The sequence below is a fragment of the Cibotium barometz genome, chromosome 21 (assembly GCF_041138505.1).
Source record: "Cibotium barometz isolate CiBa-2024 chromosome 21, ASM4113850v1, whole genome shotgun sequence".
Taxonomy (NCBI): Eukaryota; Viridiplantae; Streptophyta; class Polypodiopsida; order Cyatheales; family Cibotiaceae; genus Cibotium; species Cibotium barometz.
Genome location: NC_141066.1, coordinates 32,087,297 through 32,112,953, shown reverse-complemented (window position 1 = coordinate 32,112,953; position 25,657 = coordinate 32,087,297). Strand labels below are relative to the sequence as shown.

At 42.3% G+C, this 25,657-nt stretch overlaps 1 protein-coding gene across 4 annotated transcripts in view; it reads left to right on the top strand.

The window, feature by feature from the left end:
* The window catches only part of LOC147627088 (FAD/NAD(P)-binding oxidoreductase family protein), a 202,874-nt gene extending 180,369 nt beyond the window's left edge, over positions 1-22,505 (top strand). For all 4 annotated transcript variants that reach the window (XM_086815656.1, XM_086815657.1, XM_086815655.1 and 1 more), the window contains 3 exons: positions 261-381; positions 579-645; positions 22,059-22,505. In XM_086815656.1, coding sequence (XP_086671782.1) covers positions 261-381; positions 579-645; positions 22,059-22,197 — 327 coding nt within the window. In that variant the 3' untranslated portion in view covers positions 22,198-22,505. The remainder of the gene's footprint in view (positions 1-260; positions 382-578; positions 646-22,058) is intronic.
* Positions 22,506-25,657: the final 3,152 nt, after the last annotated feature.

The following is a 25,657-nucleotide window of genomic DNA, read 5'->3' as shown; positions in this document are numbered from 1 at the left end:
AATACAACTTTCGTTCTTCATTCTTTCTTTCTATGGCTCTCCATCTATGCATTTTCTCTGGCCATGCTGCAACCCTAAGAGATGAAGTAAAGAAAATAGTATAACAAAACACTTGGGAGGGTCTCAGAGACCATGATGATACATCTAGAAGTACAATCATGATTACCCATGTCTCTCTTAGCTTTATGCACATATTTCTGACCACTTGTAGGTTTTGTGTCCCATAATTAAGAAAGGTTTTGCGTTCTTATATTTTGCAGAATGCTTTTGCCAGCCACTGTTTTGGTTTAATCAATGAGTATGCGCCCGGTTTCACATCTTCAATAATCGACTACGAAATGTTGGCCCCTCCAGACCTCGAAGAAGTGTTTGGCCTCACAGGTTTGTATTAGTATTTAATAAACTGGTTTTGCTTGCTATAAAATATTGGATATGGACCAGGTCACTTAGGGGTTTTACAGACTTTTGATTGCTTTTGAAAAAAGAGTAACTTCCACACACCATACAGGCAGGGGATGGTCTGTAAGTTTCTTAAGAAGCACAAAAATTTCATCTCTAAGAATCCAATGTTTATGTAGGTGGCAATATTTTCCATGGTGCAATGGGTATAGATGGTATTTTTATGTTGCGACCAGTCAAGGGATGGTACGTGCTTGTGATGCAAATCTTCACATGCTCATGTGTCTTCTTGTGGCTTCTGCAAATAAAAAAATGTACTCTTTCCTTGTTGGCTTTTCACTGTTTTGTGTTGTTTGTCTTCAAATTTTTTTGCACTTTTTTTTTCCCACAATTACATCCTTTTGCAATCGGATATGTAGACCCGCCCACAAATGGAAGTGCTACTGGAAATGTGATCTACATTAGTGGGTTAAGGTCACATATCCTCATTTAAGATGATTTAGTCTTTAGGCTAAGGTACTATGGAAACCATAGTTGATGTAAGTTTACCCTAGCATTCAAGGCACCTCCTCTAGTGGGTGGAGGGGCATCTTTGCACATGGCCAATGGGCTATGCAAGTGGAGAGGGGCGCCTTCTTAAAGAGAGCCTATATAACTCATCTCACCCAAAGTGGGTGTACACAACTTGTTGTAACCTTGGTGGTCTATGGTCCTTAGTGGAATACAATTGTGGTGGTCCTTTGTGGAACATACTCTTGCATTGTCTCATTCTTTGATCTTGTTGCTTGAGTGAGATGTTGGGTCTTATGGCAAGCTCTCTAGCTTAGCTCATAAGCTTGTTTAAGCTACGTGTCCTCAGTCGCCCGCAAGCACAGCCTCAAAGCCAAGCTAAGATAGGATAAGTGCTATTGGAAACTGCATAGCCCAACCCCATGGGGGGGCAAGGACATTAAGTTGAGAGAGAGAAACATTGATGTTGCTTGAGCTAACCATTGGCATTAACCTTTTGGATTAGGAAGAGAGAGAAGGTATCATTAACCTTGCCATTGAGTGGATTTCTTTGAGGCATTAATTCATTAGAGAGGATTCAATCTTGAGAGAGAATCCTGTTAGGCATTCACACTTGAGAGGTGAGAGAGGGCTTATAGACAAGATTATTAATGCGTAAGAGACTCTAATCCTAATCCAAGAGCTACTTGCAGAAAACCACTTTCTGTTGCAGAGAAGGTAGCAGAGGGTATAGTGCATCATTTGGGAAGCTTTCTTGATCAAATAAAGCTCTTTGAAAAGGATTTCATCCTTGACTTGATGGGCAACGTCAATGGTGGAAGCATGGCGATCAAAGGAGCTGATTAAAAGAAGCAATCTGTGCTCATGACAGAGCAGCACAGAACAGTCTTAAAGACAAGCCTCAAACAGCAGCTTTTCCATCAAATTCCACTTTGGGGAAATGCGCCTGTAAGTCAGCTTTTCTTTTGAGCAAGAAAGCGACTCATTTGGTGCAGTATACTGCTTGCACTACTCTCTGTACTGAGCAGAGGTCCCAACAGAGACTGATCTCTGTTATAGCTCACCATTTAGCTTGAATCCAGCGATAAATCAGTGAAATGGAGCTGTGTACAGGTGCGCCTAGCCCTAATCTTTAGAAAACAACAAAGCTCCTGGGCGATTTGCTGCAAAATCGAGCTATTCCAGCTGATTTGTAGCTGGTGGGTGCCCTCTTTTTTTTCCAGAAAAGAGACTTCTATTAAGTATGAAAAAAAATTACAAGGGAGATTCCAGACCAAGCAAGGGAGAAATCTCAACCAATGGGGTGCCTTGTGCTGCCAGCAAGGCCCCATATGAGAGAGTTAAAAAATGCCAGGTTGGGGTGGACAAATCTATTGGGCATATCCCTTGGGCACAAAAAAGCTATCATAGTCTTCCCAACCCCCCTTGGTTAGAGCATTCATGATCAACCACTTATTCTACCAAAAAGCTTCTTCAAACACACTAGCTCCAACTCCAACCATCATCTGCTTCAATATCATCAGCTACTTTAGAGTGACCCTCCACTTGGATCAAACACAAAATAAGGGTTCAAGTCTTGCAATTGTACCACATTCTCCACCCCTCCTGGATCAAATGGCCCATACACTTCATTTCTTGCAAATAGATTCTTGGCCGTGTGCACTAGATCCTCCAGAGCATGCATGTCAACTTGGTTTTCTCCATCAAACCACATCATTGAAGAAATTAGGTTGCGCATTACATCATCCAAAAAACCACCTGGTAGATTTCTCTGCGAGTCCAAAACAACATCCATAATTGGCGATGGCACATGAAGCATTAATTGGCGCTCATAAAATCCCAAAGAATCACCTTGCCCCAAAACATTCTGATCTAGCATATCAGAGGAGTCCATAGAAGCATCCAACATATCAATATCTTCACAAATGTCCTCTAAGAAGTCAAAAACAAGATTATCTTGTGTATTAATCTCCACAAACTCTTCAGGTACACCTTCTATTACTATATTCTCAGCACTCTTCAAACCTGTGCTAATACAGTCGGACACCTGAACCCTCTCAGTCTGAATCAACTGACCCACCAAAATGTCCTCCTAGGTCAGATCTGACTCTCAGCAACCCTAATCTTCAATCCTAACAACTCAGCTGGCTTCCTCTGATCATCCGCTGACCTAAACTGACCCCAGTTGACTCTCAGTTGATCTGCTGCTGACTATCATTTCATTCAACTAACTACTACTGACCTCTGTCAGATTCTTGTCCTTCAAACTCACAAATTTTCCTTCGAGACCACCAACTCTTGGTCCAGAACCCTACTAAACATGTCAATACTTTTCTACTGACTGTCAACTGACTCCTATCTGATCCAATTCTAACTGAGCTGACTCAGTCAATTCAGATCTTTCCACTCTTGTCCTCTGACACTTACTAACCTCCAAACACTCTAGACTCCACAATGATTAATCACTACAATCCCTAATCTGACAGCAGTTGTCCCCCAATTGACTCTGCTAGATTTCCTTCAACCCACAAAGCTGTCTGACTGATCCTGACAGACCTTAGACTGTGAAACCTGACTCTAATTAGCTTCCTCTCATTCATAAGGTCTACTTCTACCCTTCTACACCCTCAACTGACTTCCTCCTACACTTAACTGACCCTGTTTGACACTGCTGACTCTCACACCTGACACTGACTGAGTTAGCCCTGACTCAGTAGTCTTCAAATCTTCACTCACAATTGATTTTGCTCAACAATCTCAGTCAAAACAACACAATCACAACTAAAACACCATAACACATAACTCTATCATCCACTTACAAAAGATTCAATCCCCAAACGTTTGTCTACTGCATATAGATAAAATCAAACCAGTCTCAACAACCTTGAGATCCTGGGCTCAAACAAGAGAAAGAAACATGAAAACTGAGAGATCCTACAGAGCTTCAAGTCTGCTTGATGGACTATGCAGCCACCTCTGCAGATCTTCTTCTTCAAACAGAAATTGCAAATGAGCAAAGCCTTGGGTAGCATCAAGTTCCAACATAGATGCAAACAGAGATCCTAGGCTTGCCTCTGCAGCCTTCAGTTGATCCTTTGACTCGCATGCACAACAAAGATCCTAGGCTTGCCTCTGCAGCCTTCAGTTGATCCTCTGACTCACATGCACTCCCTTTGCTCTGGTCTTGCCCTCAATTACTCACACTGCTTTCCCTTCTCAATGGGTGTCTCCTTGTTCTTCTCTTTTCTCCCTCCTTGCCAGCATTCTGCAGATCCCTCTGCAATAAACCCCTTTTTCCCCAACAAGAAGACACTACTCTTCCTTTCTAAAACGAAACTGCCACCCTCGCCTACTTTCCTTTTTCATGACCTAGATTTCTCCTCACTTCTTCATGCACAACTACCCTTTTTAGCAGGTATATGGCATTTCTATTTATCCATTTATCTTGATTATATTGCTTTCATACTATGTTGACTACACACTTCGCTTTAGATTGGTATATGCACATCTCATCATTCTACAACCTGCCTTTTCCTCCTTCAAATTTGTGTATGTCATGACTTCATTGGGCTCAAAAAACCTCACATGTTTGCCGTAATCTCATTGTGAAATACTTTCAAGTGTTTCACCCTATCTCCTTCTCTACATGACTCTGATGTGGTATGGCTTCAACCTCAAGCCATTGACCCTACTTGGATGCATCTTGCCATCAAAATGCTTTCAACTGGTAGCTTCCATTAGAAAAGATTTCATGCACAATATAAGGACCTTCCCACTTCACTCTAAATTTGGTTTGGAAAGTGGTATCAAGAGCACTGTTGTATCTCAACACCAGCGTACCTTTTTCCAAATCCTTGCTACCCAACTTCTCATTGAATGCTTCAATTGTCTTCTGACTAGTTTTCCCATACCACTTGATGGCTTCATCCCTATCCAAAAGAAGAGAGTGCAAGCTGGCCCGTCTCTGCTTCTCTTGTTCCTCCTATGCTAAATCATGCTGCAAGATAAAATCAAGTGATGGGAGCATCATATTAATAGGCAACACACACTCATCACCATAGACCAAATGATTGGGAGTGAACCTTATAGCATTCTTTTCTGACACCCTGTATGCCCACAAAGCCCTGTCCAAATACATATCCCAATCCCTTGGATGTTCTTCCTTAAGTTTGAATAACAGCTTCTACAAGACACCATTAAAACTCTCCACAAGCCCATTGCATTGGGGATGATAAGGAGTAGTAAATCTACACTTTATGTTCAACATCTTGGCAAGATCCTTCATCACATCAGTCCTAAACTCTCTTCCCTAATCAGACACCAGCCCTAAAGGGACTCCAAAACAACAACAAATCATTTCATAAAGGAACTTACACACCTGTTTCGCTGTAGCACTACTTGTTCCCTTGGCTTCTAGCCACCTAGTCAGATAATCCAGTGCAATGATAATATAGTGCTTCTTGTTTTTGGTCCCTGGAACAGGCCCTATAACATCTATACCCCACTTTTCAAAAGCCCCATAACTCAAGATATGATGCATAGGCCCTCGAATCAACACCCTTTTCTGGAATGCGTGGCACTCATGACAACTCCTGCACCAATGGTTAGTATCCCGGTTCATGCTTGGCCACATAAGCTTGATTGTCAAAACCTTCCTTTTTGTGATGTTAACTCCATAATGGTCTCCACATCCCTCCTCATGACAAGCCTTTAAGCAATCCTGAATCTCATCATGACATAATACTCTTCGTATAACACCATCAGTCCCTTTGTGATAAAGGCTATCTATCACCAATGAGAACATACCAATTGCTTTCCTTTTTGAAGCATCCAGGTTCTTTCTTGCAAAACCTGTAAGAAGAACATGCTCTTCCTCATGAAGCAACTCTCTACCTTGATACAAAGGCTCCTAGACCTTTACAACATGCACATCTTTGATAAAGACTTGCTCTGCCAATTCATGGGGCTCTCTTGTTGTCATCCCTAGATACATGCCATATTTGAAAGCTTGAAAATTGTTAAGAAGCCTTCTTACCTTTAACAACCAGCCTTTCATCTCATCTTTGTTGACCTTCCAAGTGCCCTATACTTGCCTTATGATGAGCATGGCATCAACTTTGATGACCAGCCTTTTCACTTCTCTTCTTTTGCATTCTTCAAGACCCAAGCACAGGCTGAAATATTCAGCTTCATTGTTGCTCTTTACCTCTATCTCCTGACATCCATACCATAGCTCTTTCCCTTGCTCATCAACAAAAACAAATCCCACCCCCCCCTTTGCTGACACTTTTTTTTTGACCTCTCAATATCACCCATTGTCCTACTAATGTAGTAGACAGGTCTCATGTATGGCTGCTTTGTACCCTTTTGCATAAGCACTACTACTACATGCTTTTCAACACTGAGACTCAAATAGAATACCTAGCTCCAATCTTGATAGGAAGAGTAGAAAGCATATCCTTGATGTTCTCAAAGGCATTCTCCTCCACTTGGCTCCACATAAAAGGATCCTGTTGACTAGCTTTCTATAAAGAGTAAACATGCTCTGCAAGCATACAAAAAGACCTAGACAAATACCTTAGCTTTTGGACAAAACTTACAAGCTGCTTGGTTGACCTTGGACTTTCCGTCTGCAGCAAACTTCCCACTTTTGCAAGATCTAGAGCTATGCCATTCTCACTCACTTCATGACCCAAGAGTACTACCATGGCCCTTGCTAGTTTGCATTTAGCCAGATTGAGTTGGGCTCCATCTTCATCAAGTCTTTTACACACCATGTCTAGCCTCTCCACATGGATCCATCTGTCACAATAAACACAAAAATCATCCATAAAAATTCTAACAAAGGAGCCAAGATATGGGTCAAGAACCCTATCCACCCAGCTTTGAAAACTAGCATATGCATTAAGAAGCCCAAAGGGCATAACCCTGAAACAAAACACCTCCCAAGGAGTGATAAAAGTGGTCTTCTTCTAGTCTTATGGGGCTATCCTAATCTGAAAATAGCCATTAAATCCATCACAAACTGAATCTCTCTCATGCCTTGCAACCTGGTCTAATATCTCATCCTAAAATGGGAGAGGATAGTGATGCCTCTTTGTGGCTGCATTAAGAGGTTTGTAATCCACACAAACCCTCCATTTATTGTCCTTCTTAGGTACAATGACTACAAAAGAAACCCACTCTGCATCATCAGCCAAGTATATAAAACCAGCTTGTAACAATTTGGTGACTTCCATCTCCAAAACCTATCTTTGAATAACACCTAACCTCTTTAGTTTTTGAGCCACTGGCTTCACACCTTTCAGCTTTATCTCATGGACCACACTTGAAGTTCCCCTCATCTAACCGTAATCTTTGGCAATTAACTTTGGATACGTGTCAAATAAGGTCTCATACAGCTCTCGTTACTCACTAGTCAGGTTACTAGCAAGCATCTCCATCAATTCAGATTTTGGTACATTGGGCTGTAGTATGTACATCTTGAACATGATCCTGTTCAGCCATATGACCAGCCATTCCATCCCCTTTAATCTCACCTATATGCACCCCACACATGTCCACCTCCAACTCCAACAAGCTTTGATCTAATTCTATATCATCATCAGCTTCATTTGAGGATCCTATAGAATAAGCATCATAGCTGTCAAAAGAGATTGAATCAGCCCCTGTATCCATTTCCAACTCCTCTCCAAGCTTCAAAATCTTGCATGTCTTCAAATCATACCTTATCTACTTCTCTTTAGGCCTGTCAACAAACAAGTCAATACAACCTGTGTACTAGTCGTCTTGACTTCATAGCAATCAGCCAGCATGCCCCAATCCCTGCTGGCATCACATACATATCAATCACTACTTTCTGTGCAAGAACATTCAGCTCCAAATCTTTGACCACACCAAGACACTTACCTTTGAACTATTGGCCATCTTCACACTGAAAGTAGACTTCCCTGTCACCTCCAATCCAAGATCATACATAGCCTCTTCAGTAATGACACACACCTGGGCTCCCCCATCAATATAACCCTTGCTCACCTACCATGAACCCAGATATCCACAATAGGCAATATATCAGAAACTTTACTCAACTGAACCACATTAGCCTCAGGTCATCAGCCTCACCTTCCTCTTTCACAATTGCTTCAATCATATTCACATTACCCAATTGTTGGGTCGGAGAGGATACCTGCAGCATAACCCTAATGCACACACACCGAGATAGAAACACAGGAGAGAGAGAGAGAGAGAGAGTGTGTGTGTGTGTGTGTGTGTGAGGTGCTGGAAAGTGTATACTTGATAATAATAAGATGTGCAAGTACAAGTACAATAAAACCTAGGGCTAAGTGCCCAACACACATAAGTGTGTTCGCACGGGAAAAAACCTATGTCCAATCATAGGGAAAAATGAAACTTCCCGGAGGACCAGATGGTCAACAAACCCCCCTAAAGTGAACAATGTGAACGGAAACAGGGTGTAGCAGACTACCCTCGTGGTGGCTGTAAGCTCAAAGCTTTGCGGAAAGCTTCAAACTTTTCCCTCGAAAGAAGCTTCATAAACCCATCTACTACATTGGCATGTGTAGACACATAAGCCAAGTCAATCTCTCCTGCATGGAGCCTTTTCCACCTGACATAATGATAGTGAACCTCAATATGCTTTTGCGGGCATGAAAAATTGGGTTTCGTGCAATTGCCAAAGCACTTTGATTGTCAGTATAAATGCTGGTAGGAGACTGTTGTCCAGCACCAAGATTGGCTAATAGGCATCGTAGCCAAACACATTCCACAGTAGCTGTAAATGCTGCCCTGTATTCAGCTTCACAGCTAGAAGTGGCCATTGTAGGCTGCTTCTTACTGAGGCCATGAAATGCATGAGTCACCAAGAAGAAAATAGTTACCACTAGTTGACACCCTTGTGGCATAGCATCCTGCCCAATCACTGTCTTTGTATGCGTGCAAGCATAATGTACAAGACATGACATAGAATAAGGCAAAGTTTGATGTGCCTTTAAGATATCTGAAAACACGTTTACATGCTTGCCAATGCATAGTGCTTGGATAATGCATGAACCTGCTCAACTGGGAAACAGCATATTGAATATCCAAATGAGTAGAGCATAAGTAAATGAGGCATCCCACAGCCTGTTGATAGGTGGCAACATCAAATGGCTCTCCAGCATGCTCAAGTGACAGCTTTAAACCTGGTTACATAGGAGTGGAAACAGACTTACAATCTGACATTTGAAACAGACTTACAATCTGACAGCTTTAAACCTGGTTACATAGGAGTGGAAACAGACTTACAATCTGACATTTGAAATCGCTCAAGGAGCTGCTCAACATATCTCTTTTGAGATAGTATAATACCCCCCTCAACTGAGACAAACTGGATGCCCAAGTAGTAATGCAAATGCCCCATATTTGTGACATCAAATGCATGCTGTAAATCAGCTTTGAAAGCTGAAATATCACCCTCTTCAGGGCCAGTAATGAGCATGTCATCAACATAAAAAATGAGAATGAGTACATTGTCCCCAATGTGGCGGACATAAAGTGTACTCTCAGCTGAACTGTTATGAAACCCTTTGGCAGTCAAGTATGCAAGAATCTTTTGGTACCAAGCACGAGGAGCCTGCTTCACGCCATATAGTGCTTTATGTAAGCGGCATACCTTGTGTTCTGCACCCTTTTGAACAAAGCCAAGAGGTTGAGATACATACACTTCCTCCTATAAATCACCATTCAAGAAGGCGGTTTTGACATCCAACTGATGTACATGCCATCCTCTTTGTGCAGCCAATGCTATAACTGTACGTATGGTGGTCATACATGAAGTGGGAGAAAAAGTCTCCTCGTAGTCAATGCCCTCATGCTGGGCATACCCTTTGGCAACCAATCTAACCTTATGGCGATCAACAGAACCATAAGGCTTACGCTTCAGCTTGAAGACCCATTTTGTGTCAATGGCACGCTTGCCAGGAGGCAAGTCGTATAACTCCCATGTACCATTCCTGTCAATGGAGTCTAACTCTAACTGCATGGCTACAACCCAATTGTCATCCTCCAATGCATCAACATGAGAAAGAGGCTCCTCATTACATGCGGTGGCAACAAGAGCTGTATGTACTAAATGTACATGGCGAGAGCCAGCACGTGTACGACCTGGCATAAAAGAAGACTGTTTGCTATCACGCAAAGTCTCAACCAACCATCTAGGAACAGTCTTTGACTTCCTAGTATCTGCATCTTCCTCTGCCAATACATCTCCCAACATATCCTGATCAATTTGAGGCATTTCAGGATCAATTTGGGAAAACTTTGGCTGCTGATTTTTAGTAGGCATAGGTGGCTGTAAATGAGCCTGTATGGGTGCCACATTATCCACATTTGAATTCAATAAAGACAATAATGTATCAAACACATCCTCTGGTCCAATTGATGGCTGTTTTGTGCATGAAAGAAGGGGCTGAGATGCATACTCATCGATAACATCCCTAGATACAATGATCTTGCCCGTAGCAGGCACATAGAGTCGGTATCCCTTGTTCTCACTCCTATAGCCAACAAAAATGCATTTGATTGCCTTTGCATCAAGTTTGTCTTTGTTGTGTGGACACATGCACATATGCCAAACACCCATAGACTCTCATATGAGTCACCACTAGAATCGTGCCATTCCATGCCTCATAGGCAATCATAGATTTCAAGGCTTTGATGGGGCAATGGTTAAGCACATAATTTGCACACAACCGTTTCAAGCCAAAACTTACTAGGCAGATCCTTGGTCTTGAGCATGCAACGTGCCATCTCCATAACTTGATTGCGTCTCTCTGCAACTCCGTTCTACTGAGGAGTATAGGGGGTAGTACACTAATGGGAAATACCATGTAACTGCATGTAAGATGTGAACTTATTTGACAAATATCCCCCCCTCGATCTGTACGCAATGTGACAAGCTTGTGTCCACAAGCATTTTCAGCCATGGGACGAAAATCTTTGAAAGCTACAAATGCACCTAACTTCATCTTTACACCCAACAGAAATGAGTGTAATCGTCAATGAAAGTAATGAAATACAGATGTCCTCCAAAAGATGGAGTCCTCGTAGGGCCACAAACATCACTATGAATGAGCTGTAATGGGCGGACAGCCCTCATAGTACCAGCTGTAGAAAAGGAATTCATGTGCATCTTTCCAAGAATGCATCCCTCACATACATGCTTGACTGGAACCTGCATAGGAGGAAGCTCACGCACCATATTTTGCTTCTGCAAGCGTACAAGAGATGGGAAATTCAAGTGACCAAACCGAGCATGCCATAACTCAGTGTCACTCAACACACGTAAAGTGGAAGCAACCATAGCATCATGAGAGTGTGAACTTCTATCATACATATCAAGCTTATACAAGACACTACCCAATGTCCTAGAAAGTGCAAGAGAATCTATCTCTTCTGTCATACACTGAGCAACAATGGTCCAAGAATTGAACTTTAAACCCAAATAATGCAAGAGCTGAAACAGAGATAAGCTTCTTCTTAATGCTTGACACATACAAAGTGTCATAGAGAGTAAAACTGTCTCCATTACAAGCTGGCAGCTCCACACTGCGGATGCATAAGAGACATCATTGGCACACATTACTATGCCACTTGGAGGAGAATCCTGCAATGTAGAAAATCTTGCATGTGACAACCAATGCATATCCCTCATGGACAAAGTTGGCCTCTTCCTTAGTGTCCACTATAGCAACCAAGGCCTGCTGCTTCTTTTTCTTCTCACTCTCAATCCTCTTTCTCTGCACTCATCAAGACGATAACCAAGCATCCTGCTACATAGGAGTGGAAACAGACTTACAATCTGACATTTGAAACAGACTTACAATCTGACAGCTTTAAACCTGGTTACATAGGAGTGGAAACAGACTTACAATCTGACATTTGAAATCGCTCAAGGAGCTGCTCAACATATCTCTTTTGAGATAGTATAATACCCCCCTCAACTGAGACAAACTGGATGCCCAAGTAGTAATGCAAATGCCCCATATTTGTGACATCAAATGCATGCTGTAAATCAGCTTTGAAAGCTGAAATATCACCCTCTTCAGGGCCAGTAATGAGCATGTCATCAACATAAAAAATGAGGATGAGTACATTGTCCCCAATGTGGCGGACATAAAGTGTACTCTCAGCTGAACTGTTATGAAACCCTTTGGCAGTCAAGTATGCATGAATCTTTTGGTACCAAGCACGAGGAGCCTGCTTCACGCCATATAGTGCTTTATGTAAGCGGCATACCTTGTGTTCTGCACCCTTTTGAACAAAGCCAAGAGGTTGAGATACATACACTTCCTCCTATAAATCACCATTCAAGAAGGCGGTTTTGACATCCAACTGATGTACATGCCATCCTCTTTGTGCAGCCAATGCTATAGCTGTACGTATGGTGGTCATACGTGAAGTGGGAGAAAAAGTCTCCTCGTAGTCAATGCCCTCATGCTAAGCATACCCTTTGGCAACCAATCTAACCTTATGGCGATCAACAGAACCATAAGGCTTACGCTTCAGCTTGAAGACCCATTTTGTGTCAATGGCACGCTTGCCAGGAGGCAAGTCGTATAACTCCCATGTACCATTCCTGTCAATGGAGTCTAACTCTAACTGCATGGCTACAACCCAATTGTCATCCTTCAATGCATCAACATGAGAAAGAGGCTCCTCATTACATGCGGTGGCAACAAGAGCTGTATGTACTAAATGTACATGGCGAGAGCCAGCACGTGTACGACCTGGCATAAAAGAAGACTGTTTGCTATCACGCAAAGTCTCAACCAACCATCTAGGAAGAGTCTTTGACTTCCTAGTATCTGCATCTTCCTCTGCCAATACATCTCCCAACATATCTTGATCAATTTGAGGCATTTCAGGATCAATTTGGGAAAAATTTGGCTGCTGATTTTTAGTAGGCATAGGTGGCTGTAAATGAGCCTGTATGGGTGCCACATTATCCACATTTGAATTCAATAAAGACAATAATGTATCAAACACATCCTCTGGTCCAATTGATGGCTGTTTTGTGCATGAAAGAAGGGGCTGAGATGCATACTCATCGATAACATCCCTGGATACAATGATCTTGCCCGTAAGCAGGCACATAGAGTCGGTATCCCTTGTTCTCACTCCTATAGCCAACAAAAATGCATTTGATTGCCTTTGCATCAAGTTTGTCTTTGTTGTGTGGACACATGCACATATGCCAAACACCCATAGACTCTCATATGAGTCACCACTAGAATCGTGCCATTCCATGCCTCATAGGCAATCATAGATTTCAAGGCTTTGATGGGGCAATGGTTAAGCACATAATTTGCACACAACCGTTTCAAGCCAAAACATACTAGGAAGATCCTTGGTCTTGAGCATGCAACGTGCCATCTCCATAACTTGATTGCGTCTCTCTGCAACTCCGTTCTACTAAGGAGTATAGGGGGTAGTACACTAATGGGAAATACCATGTAACTGCATGTAAGATGTGAACTTATTTGACAAATATCCCCCCCTCAATCTGTACGCAATGTGACAAGCTTGTGTCCACAAGCATTTTCAGCCATGGGACGAAAATCTTTGAAAGCTACAAATGCACCTAACTTCATCTTCAAACCATACACCCAACAGAAATGAGTGTAATCGTCAATGAAAGTAATGAAATACATATGTCCTCCAAAAGATGGAGTCCTCGTAGGGCCACAAACATCACTATGAATGAGCTGTAATGGGCGGACAGCCCTCATAGTACCAGCTGTAGAAAAGGAATTCATGTGCATCTTTCCAAGAATGCATTCCTCACATACATGCTTGACTGGAACTTGCATAGGAGGAAGCTCACGCACCATATTTTGCTTCTGCAAGCGTACAAGAGATGGGAAATTCAAGTGACCAAACCGAGCATGCCATAACTCAGTGTCACTCAACACACGTAAAGTGGAAGCAACCATAGCATCATGAGAGTGTGAACTTCTATCATACATATCAAGCTTATACAAGACACTACCCAATGTCCTAGAAAGTGCAAGAGAATCTATCTCTTCTGTCCTACACTGAGCAACAATGGTCCAAGAATTGAACTTTAAACCCAAATAATGCAAGAGCTGAAACAGAGATAAGATTCTTCTTAATGCTTGACACATACAAAGTGTCATAGAGAGTAAAACTGTCTCCATTACAAGCTGGCAGCTCCACACTGCGGATGCATAAGAGACATCATTGGCACACATTACTATGCCACTTGGAGGAGAATCCTGCAATGTAGAAAATCTTGCATGTGACAACCAATGCATATTCCTCATGGGAAAAGTTGGCCTCTTCCTTAGTGTCCACTATAGCAACCAAGGCCTGCTGCTTCTTTTTCTTCTCACTCTCAATCCTCTTTCTCTGCACTCATCAAGACGATAACCAAGCATCCTGCTACATAGGAGTGGAAACAGACTTACAATCTGACATCAAATGCATGTTGTAAGTCAGCTTTGAAAGCTGAAATATCACCCTCTTCAGGGCCAGTAATGAGCATGTCATCAACATAAAAAATGAGGATGAGTACATTGTCCCCAATGTGGCGGACATAAAGTGTACTCTCAGCTGAACTGTTATGAAACCCTTTGGCAGTCAAATATGCATGAATCTTTTGGTACCAAGCACGAGGAGCCTGCTTCACACCATATAGTGCTTTATGTAAGCGGCATACCTTGTGTTCTGCACCCTTTTGAACAAAGCCAAGAGGTTGAGATACATACACTTCCTCCTATAAATCACCATTCAAGAAGGCGGTTTTGACATCCAACTGATGTACATGCCATCCTCTTTGTGCAGCCAATGCTATAACTGTACGTATGGTGGTCATACGTGAAGTGGGAGAAAAAGTCTCCTCGTAGTCAATGCCCTCATGCTGGGCATACCCTTTGGCAACCAATCTAACCTTATGGCGATCAACAGAACCATAAGGCTTACGCTTCAGCTCGAAGACCCATTTTGTGTCAATGGCACGCTTGCCAGGAGGCAAGTCGTATAACTCCCATGTACCATTCCTGTCAATGGAGTCTAACTCTAACTGCATGGCTACAACCCAATTGTCATCCTCCAATGCATCAACATGAGAAAGAGGCTCCTCATTACATGCGGTGGCAACAAGAGCTGTATGTACTAAATGTACATGGCGAGAGCCAGCACGTGTACGACCTGGCATAAAAGAAGACTGTTTGCTATCACGCAAAGTCTCAACCAACCATCTAGGAACAGTCTTTGACTTCCTAGTATCTGCATCTTCCTCTGCCAATACATCTCCCAACATATCCTGATCAATTTGAGGCATTTTAGGATCAATTTGGGAAAAATTTGGCTGCTGATTTTTAGTAGGCATAGGTGGCTGTAAATGAGCCTGTATGGGTGCCACATTATCCACATTTGAATTCAATAAAGACAATAATGTATCAAACACATCCTCTGGTCCAATTGATGGCTGTTTTGTGCATGAAAGAAGGGGCTGAGATGCATACTCATCGATAACATCCCTGGATACAATGATCTTGCCCGTAGTAGCAGGCACATAGAGTCGGTATCCCTTGTTCTCACTCCTATAGCCAACAGAAATGCATTTGATTGCCTTTGCATCAAGTTTGTCTTTGTTGTGTGGACACATGCACATATGCCAAACACCCATAGACTCTCATATGAGTCACCGCTAGAATCGTGCCATTCCATTCCTCATAGGCAATCATAGATTTCAAGGCTTTGATGGGGCAATGGTTAAGCACATAATTTGCACACAACCGTTTCAAGCCAAAACTTACTAGGCAGATCCTTGGTCTTGAGCATGCAACGTGCCATCTCCATAACTTGATTGCGTCTCTCTGCAACTCCGTTCTACTGAGGAGTATAGGGGGTAGTACACTAATGGGAAATACCATGTAACTGCATGTAAGATGTGAACTTATTTGACAAATATCCCCCCCTCGATCTGTACGCAATGTGACAAGCTTGTGTCCACAAGCATTTTCAGCCATGGGACGAAAATCTTTGAAAGCTACAAATGCACCTAACTTCATCTTCAAACCATACACCCAACAGAAATGAGTGTAATCGTCAATGAAAGTAATGAAATACAGATGTCCTCCAAAAGATGGAGTCCTCGTAGGGCCACAAACATCACTATGAATGAGCTGTAATGGGCGGACAGCCCTCATAGTACCAGCTGTAGAAAAGGAATTCATGTGCATCTTTCCAAGAATGCATCCCTCACATACATGCTTGACTGGAACCTGCATAGGAGGAAGCTCACGCACCATATTTTGCTTCTGCAAGCGTACAAGAGATGGGAAATTCAAGTGACCAAACCGAGCATGCCATAACTCAGTGTCACTCAACACACGTAAAGTGGAAGCAACCATAGCATCATGAGAGTGTGAACTTCTATCATACATATCAAGCTTATACAAGACACTACCCAATGTCCTAGAAAGTGCAAGAGAATCTATCTCTTCTGTCATACACTGAGCAACAATGGTCCAAGAATTGAACTTTAAACCCAAATAATGCAAGAGCTGAAACAGAGATAAGATTCTTCTTAATGCTTGACACATACAAAGTGTCATAGAGGAGAGTAAAACTGTCTCCATTACAAGCTGGCAGCTCCACAGTGCGGTGCATAAGAGACATCATTGGCACACATTACTATGCCACTTGGAGGAGAATCCTGCAATGTAGAAAATCATGCGTGTGACAACCAATGCATATCCCTCATGGACAAAGTTGGCCTCTTCCTTAGTGTCCACTATAGCAACCAAGGCCTGCTGCTTCTTTTTCTTCTCACTCTCAATCATCTTTCTCTGCACTCATCAAGACGATAACCAAGCATCCTGCTACATAGGAGTGGAAACAGACTTACAATCTGACATTTGAAACAGACTTACAATCTGACAGCTTTAAACCTGGTTACATAGGAGTGGAAACAGACTTACAATCTGACATTTGAAATCGCTCAAGGAGCTGCTCAACATATCTCTTTTGAGATAGTATAATACCCCCCTCAACTGAGACAAACTGGATGCCCAAGTAGTAATGCAAATGCCCCATATTTGTGACATCAAATGCATGCTGTAAATCAGCTTTGAAAGCTGAAATATCACCCTCTTCAAGGCCAGTAATGAGCATGTCATCAACATAAAAAATGAGGATGAGTACATTGTCCCCAATGTGGCGGACATAAAGTGTACTCTCAGCTGAACTGTTATGAAACCCTTTGGCAGTCAAGTATACATGAATCTTTTGGTACCAAGCATGAGGAGCCTGCTTCACGCCATATAGTGCTTTATGTAAGCGGCATACCTTGTGTTCTGCACCCTTTTGAACAAAGCCAAGAGGTTGAGATACATACACTTCCTCCTATAAATCACCATTCAAGAAGGCGGTTTTGACATCCAACTGATGTACATGCCATCCTCTTTGTGCAGCCAATGCTATAACTGTACGTATGGTGGTTATACGTGAAGTGGGAGAAAAAGTTCTCCTCGTAGTCAATGCCCTCATGCTGGGCATACCCTTTGGCAACCAATCTAACCTTATGGCAATCAACAGAACCATAAGGCTTACGCTTCAGCTTGAAGACCCATTTTGTGTCAATGGCACGCTTGCCAGGAGGCGAGTCGTATAACTCCCATGTACCATTCCTGTCAATGGAGTCTAACTCTAACTGCATGGCTACAACCCAATTGTCATCCTCCAATGCATCAACATGAGAAAGAGGCTCCTCATTACATGCGGTGGCAACAAGAGCTGTATGTACTAAATGTACATGGCGAGAGCCAGCACGTGTACGACCTGGCATAAAAGAAGACTGTTTGCTATCACGCAAAGTCTCAACCAACCATCTAGGAACAGTCTTTGACTTCCTAGTATCTGCATCTTCCTCTGCCAATACATCTCCCAACATATCCTGATCAATTTGAGGCGTTTCAGGATCAATTCGAGGCATTTCAGGATCAATTTGGGAAAAATTTGGCTGCTGATTTTTAGTAGGCATAGGTGGCTGTAAATGAGCCTGTATGGGTGCCACATTATCCACATTTGAATTGAATAAAGACAATAATGTATCAAACACATCCTCTGGTCCAATTGATGGCTGTTTTGTGCATGAAAGAAGGGGCTGAGATGCATACTCATCGATAACATCCCTGGATACAATGATCTTGCCCCAAATCAGGCAAAATCCTCAAATTTCCGAATAATTTCCAATGAAATCCCTGTCAATGTTGTTCAATGCGTAAATGGTGCTCAATGTCACAAAAATGTGAAAAGCCCCAAATTTTGCAGGTGAAATCGGAGTAGTTCTGAGATTTCGAGAAGAGAAATTTGTAAAAATGCCCAATTTCAGAGAAGGGGAGAATGTGCTTAGAGTGAAGAGGTATGGTGAAGTAGGTGGGCGCTTGGGTATGGCAAGTACAGTAGGTGGACAGCTGTACGACAGGTGGCGGTACGGGCTGCTGTACGGACATGCGAAATCAGTTGAGAGCTGTACGGACACATGTGGCAGAGCGAGGCGAACACACAGCTGATGTCAAATCTGATTTTAGGGTTTGGTCATACAACTGTATGGACTGGTCGTACAGCTGTAAATTAGGGTTTTATACCTCCTGGCTCTCTTCTTGGTTGAGGACATTGAGCCACTATATGATCCCTCTCTACTAAACCTACTCCATTCTATTTCTTGGCTCTCTCTCCCCTTGTGGTCTTCTTACTTGGTTTTGAACAAGCTGCATAGCAAGATTCAAGTTTCCAATCCGCTCAGTCAACCTCTGAATCTCTTGATGAAGTCCATCTTGTCCTCTCTATTTGGCTCTGCAACCCCTGGAACCTCCACATGGGGCTCCCCCTCCACATGCATGTCCATAGGGACGGGCTCCACCACATGCCTGCTTGCTTCCCTTTCTTTTCTTGCCGGCTCTTGTTTCCTCACCTTCTTCCTCCATTGCTCTGTAGCCATCCTCACTACCTCTGCATAAGTATCTGGATCCTTAAAATCCACTTTTTCTTTAATGCTTCCATGCATGAATGTGTCTTTCTTCAGGAAATCTAGTGGCACCTGATTTTCTCCCAAAACCCTTAGAATCCTTCTTCAAGCTGCTTCAAATCTATTCACAAAAACTGTAATTTCTTCTTCCTCCCCTTGATATAACCTACTCAATTCTCTCCAAAGATCTTCTGGGCTGTCCACTTTTCCATATCTCCTTCTCAAAACTCCCCTCAACCTGTCCCAATTTCCTTTTTCTTCCTTAGTAGCCACATCTTCATACCACTCTCTGGCTACTCCTTCCAAAAGCAATCCCACCATTCTCAGTTTGTAAGCATCTTCATCTATGTTGTTGCTAAGTGCTACCAATTCAATCCTCCTTCGGAATTGGTCTACATCTTCACCCCTCTCTCCTTTGAATAACACCTACCCTGTTCTTGTCATAGGTACTAAGCTGATCTTCAAGTGGCTTCCAACCTGTTGATCAAAGCCCTATACGAGAACTCTTTGATCCTCAGTGGGGGCATCAAAACATGGGAAGAGCAAACAGAATATGCCTCTATAGCATCTAAATCACTGAAAACATCCAGCACAAAACACCCAACAGCTATCCTCTGAACCTCTGCTGATACAGTTGAGCACTTGAACCCTCTCAGTCTAAGTCAGTTGACCCACCAAAATGTCCTCCTAGGTCAAATCAGACTCTCAACAACCCTGATCTTTAATCCTAACAGCTCAGCTGACTTTCCTCTGATCATCTACTAGCCTAAACTAGCCCCACCTGACTCTCATCAGTTGATCTGCTACTGACTGTTATTTGATTCAGCTAACTGTTGCTGCTGACCTTTGTCAGATTCTTGTCCTTCCGACTCACAAATTTTCCTCCGAGACCACCAACCCTCAAATCCCTTGGTCTAGAACCCTACTGAACATGTTAATACTTTTCTAATGACTGTGAGCTGACTCATATCTGATCCAGTTCTAACTGAGCTGACTCAGCCGACTCAGACCTTTCCACCCGTGTCCTCTGACACTTACAAACCTCCAAACACCCTAGACTCCACAATGATTTATCACTACAATCCCTAATCTGACAGCAGTTGTCTCCCAGCTGACTCTACTAGATTTCCTTCCACCCACAAAGCTGTCTGATTGACCCTGACAGACCTCAGACTGTCAGACCTGACTCTAATTAGCTTCCTCTCAACTCAAAAGGTCTACTTCTACCCTTCTACACCCTAAGTTGACTTCCTTCTACGCTTAACTGACCCTGTCTGACATTGTTGACTCTCAACTGACACTAACTGAAACAGCCCTAACTCAATAGTCTTTAGATCTTCACTCACAATTGATTTTTCTCAACAATCTCGGTCAAAACAACACAATCACAACTAAAACAAAACTCCACTTACAAAAGGTTCAAACCCCAAACAGTCTCTCTACTGCATATAGATAAAATCAAACTAGTCTCAACAACCCTGAGACCCTGGGCTCAAACAAGAGAAAGAAACATAAAAACTGAGAGAGCCTCCACAGCTTCAATTCTGCTTGATGGACTCTACAGCCACCTTTGCAGATCTTCTTCTTCAAACAGAAACTACAGATGAGCAAAGTCTTGGGTAGCATTAAGTTCCAACAGAGATGCAAATAGAGACCTTAGGCTTGCCTTTGCAACCTTCAATTGATCCTCTGACTCACATGCACTCCCTATGCTCTAGTCTTGCCCTCACTTACTCACATTAAGTTCCAACAGAGATGCAAATAGAGACCTTAGGCTTGCCTTTGCAACCTTCAATTGATCCTCTGACTCACATGCACTCCCTATGCTCTAGTCTTGCCCTCACTTACTCACATTGCTTTCCCTTCTCAATGGGTGTCTCCTTGTTCTTCTCTTTTCTCCCTCCTTGCTGGCATTCTAAGTGTCCCTCTGCAGTAAAACCCTTTTTCCCCAACAAAAAGACACTACTCTTCCTTTCTAAAATGAAACTGCCACCCGTTGCCTGCTTTCCTTTTTCATTATCTAGATTTCTCCCTGCGCTTCTTTATGCACAGCTACCCTTTTTAGCAGGTATATGGCATTTCTATTTATCCATTTATCTTGATTATATTGCTTTCATACTATGACGACTACACACTTCGTTTCAGACTGGTATATATACATCTCATCTTTCTACAACATGCCTTTTCCTCCTTCAAATTTGTCTATGTCATGACTTCATTGGGTTTAAAAAACCTCTCACATCAGGTTTGAAGGGAACAACAGAGATATGGTCATGTGGGTTGCCTAGGGAGTGGGTCGGCGGTGCCTTCTTCAAGACATGCAAGAGTCGGGCTATGTACCACCAGCACAAAGATAGGACACTGCATGGGAGATCATTGCTAGCATCATAGCTTGGCACATTTGGAAGGCTAGATGCACTGAGCCCATGGAGGGCACTTTCATTTATGATACACAGTGCTGCATTTGCAGGATCTGATGTGATATTATCAACATGCTCATGGCCACTTGGGCCAGGATTCAAGGATCTTCAAGGACTGCAGAGAGAAAATGTGGCCAAATCATGAGAAAATGGGATCATGGCATCTGACTTGTATCTCTTTTTCACTATCTCTCATATGGGATCTTGTTGGCAGCACAAGGCACCAGATTGGTTGAGATTTTCCCCTTGAAATATCCCTTCTTGTAAACTTTTTCATACTTAATAGAAGTCTCTTTTCTTGGGGGGGGGGGGGGGGGAGGACTACGATAGGGTAAGCCACCCATGTTTCCACAAAACATGTCCATAATCCCTCTCTGCACTGTGTGGTCTCCTCTGGATAGTGGTATATTGGCATGCAATTCGTGGGAAACTATTTCAGCTCAGTGTTCACTCTGGCGATTTTTTCCTTTCTTTCACAGAGCCCACTTATCTCAGTCTAACCTTGGGCCATAACTATACCCACATGTAGTTTTGGCCTTACTTTTATCGATTGTTATGTGATGTCCTAGTTGTGAATGCAACATAATGGTTAACGGACAGAGGACAGAGGACAGAGATCCATGTTTAATTCATATTTTCCTTGAATTGATTTCATTAACTCTCCACAATTGCAGGTCTGGATACCAAACACCTATAAAAGGTCTCTACATGTGTGGGGCAGGTTCACACCCAGGAGGTGGTGTAACAGGAGCTCCGGGGCGTAATTGTGCACGAGTGGTGATTCAAGACATAGCTGCTCTTCGTTCCACTTGAAGCAACTTGTCATCTCTTCTCTTGTTAAAGCCAATTTATGGTGATAGAATGGGTTACCCTTAGAAATACAGAAAGGGATTCAAGTCATCTTCAAGGGTGCATTTGATGCAACTTTCAACTGCCATATGTTTTGAGGAAGTAAAACTCTGAAGTTTCAATGGACCCTTGCCCTCCCAGCTGGAGTGTTGGGCTGCAAATCCACATGGTTTTTTGGTTGCACTTCCACCCCAATTTCATTAAACAATAAACAGTATTGTCTATTTTGTGATATTGAATTGCAATACATGAAATGTCATAAACTTCTCAAATCCTCTGCTTGTTGCCCGCCTGCCCTAGCCCTTCAATAAGCTGTGGGTCATTGGCTTTGTTGGACTAACCTTTCAAACTATTTGAATACAATGGCCTTCTGTCAATTGTGTCCTCATTTACATTGCTTTGATGAATGACTGATGTGGATGTTGATTGATAATTGAATGGGAGAAGCTTGAGACCTTAGGAGGGTTATGCTAAGGTAATGTAGATGCTAGTGTTGAAGGTGGAGGCCTTCATGGATGTGTAAGTTGTTGTAAGGTGCAATGACAAATGCAAGGTGTGTTAGTAAGCATTATCTTTGCATTATGGTGAGGCTGATCATAAAACGTGTGAACCAATTAAAGGAAGTGATGATAAAGCTCACGGTAAGGGATTCTATACATAGGATGGAAAAGGGAAGGGTAAGGGCTTAGGGTATAAATAACAAGGTGTTTTTCAATACTTTTCTTCGAGGGAAACTTGTACCTCAAAATTGATTCTCTCAAGGGACACTGAAGTCAATAAATGAAAACAGAATCTCTCTCAAAACAACAATCAAATTTTTAATCATACCTACAAGTCTAGGGTGCCTTAGCCATTCAATATGAGGACCATAAGTAAAAGTTTTGATGGTTTCTTTTCCAACATGTTGCCTAAAATTGAAACCCTCGTAACTTTATTTGGTTTAATTTGCACTCAATCATAAAGCTTGCTATGAATGTTTGTGTGGCTAAAGACTACAAATTTATTTTGATCCCCTTGGCAGTGTGAAGAGTATACGGTATGCTTGTCAAAGAGTGTTCAAAGGGGGTCAAGGTGAGAGGGGCTAACCATCTGTTCATTCTAGATGGAGGGTTAACCAAGTGTAAACCTAGAGCTTTAGTCCTTCCTTTGCACGTAAGCAACATGACGATGCATTTTGGTGTGAAGTACAATTCAACAATATGAGATAATGCCCATTATCATGCATTTAATAAGATGTGTGTGTTCAAGTCAATAGCTTATCTTAGCCTTGCCGAAGCATATGTCATTGGGTCTTGCCTTAGAGCTGAAATCTATAACTTCTCATGTGGTTGAGCTAGCTCGTCCGTCGCGTCTTGACTTTGTTGTCACTAGAATGCTCCTTGCCAAAGAGGTGAAGGGACAAGAAGGAATTCGCCTTTTCGCGGTGGCTCTGTCTCACAAAGGCTAGGAAAGAATGAAAAGCTATTGCAACAAGAAGAAAACTCATGATCAAATCTAGCATGCATTCATGAATCAAGTAAGATTCAATAGCATGCAAGCAAGCAAGAAGAGAGTCCACAAGTAAATAAAACTATTACAAGAGAATGATTATGTTTGCTTATTATCAAAATTAATTTATATACAAGGCATTAGTTTTTACACTACGTTGGCCAAACTTAAAAATAGTTTAGTCTCTATTACTAGTCTTAAATAACTATGTACAGTAAGTCTGTAAACTTTTCCTATTTGAGATTAACTGCATGGTAAGGGTGCTTTATATGTTCTAGCGTCATCTTACAAAAGTTTAAGTGTCCGTTCATGCGGGTAAGATGGTAAAGCGTCTTACAGTAGATTGAGCAGAATGAAACCATGTTAATCAATGGAGTGGTTAACAAACCTCCCTTCCTAATAGTGAGCACGTTCTTGCATCACCTAAGTCGGTTGTGAAGTTGCCTACTGAGAAGTGGATGGTGTGGATGGTCTAGGATACACCATGGAGTTGGGCATCAAGATTAAATAGTTAGTTTAAGACGAATCTGTAGCCAGATATATACATGGCAAAGTGATGGGCAGCCTTGAGAGCATGTAGCTTATCAAGGCGGCATGGAAAGTGATAGGCGATGTAAAGGTTCTTCATGCCAAGCCTCCATTAGTTCTGAAAGTTGTGTGGACCCTTCAACATGAGATAGTTGGTAGAAGCATTCTGCATCCTATGGTGTTGAATTGGAGTCAAAACAAAGGATACATGTATAAGGATTGTTGGAAACACTTGCAAGGTCAAGGATTCTCCAGATGATAGGTTATACCATGGGCTATGCTAAGCCTACCATGGTCCCCCCATCCAGAGATGTACGTAGAGGGTTGGCGTTGCTAAGGTTAGTTACAGTTGCATGTGTTTGTGTGCATCGTGATATCTAAGAAGTGAAAAAAAAGTGATGCACAAAATCGTGTACATGCATGGGCAATGGGCGGAAGGTATGTCTGTGTGTACTTCTCCAAACAAGGACTTCTCCAATTCAACTACTTTCTTTGACTCTCTTAGCTACTCTCTTGAACCTTTACTTGACATGCCTTTTCATCCTATGGGGAGATAAGATCATTCGAGTGTTTGAGGCATGGTAGTAGATTTGGTGGTTACTACAAGTGCAAGAGAGCTAGATGGCATTTGTGACTTAATGAATTTACCATTGTTAAAAGCACCTGGATAGATGCAATGTGAATCAGTATTTGGGATGATCGAAGAGACAAGGCGACAGTGGGTTCCTGCTGAGTTAAGAAGTCCCAAGCAATGGGTCATACCATGGGCTAGGCTTATACCTACCATGGTCGGCTGTCTCGATGATGAGGCTCAATGCACATTCATGAAAGAAAAATGCCTAAGAGCCTATGGATATATTGTAAGTGGCGTGCATTGGCATTGGGCAAAAGGTGGACCCATGTAGAAGCTTCTTCTTTCAATGAAGACTCCTACACACTACTTTTTTCGACTCTTATTTAACACATGATTTGAGATAGATACGTGTTGGTTGATGTGTAATGAGGCTAATACGGTGGGTGGGAATGAGATTTGGGTTATCCATGAGAATGGAAGAATCTAGGACACCTAGGTTGGCAAGAACATGGATAAACCATGAATTTGGACATTTTTGAATGGATCCAAGCAATTTTTGAGCCTCTCTTGGATTAGGGGATATGGATATGAGAAAGACCGCAAGGCAATCTACAAAATGGGAGAAATGGTGAGGTAAGATTCAAGCATCGATTTGGTACATGATGAAAGTGTTACTGTGCTTCAGGTCTTTTGTTGTGCTAATTGCATTGCTTTCATTTGGTACATGATGAAAGTGTTACTGTGCTTCAGGTCTTTTGTTGTGCTAATTGCATTGCTTTCATTTTAGGTACATACGTTCAAAGGAGATTGATCCCTCCACTATCGATATGCGGC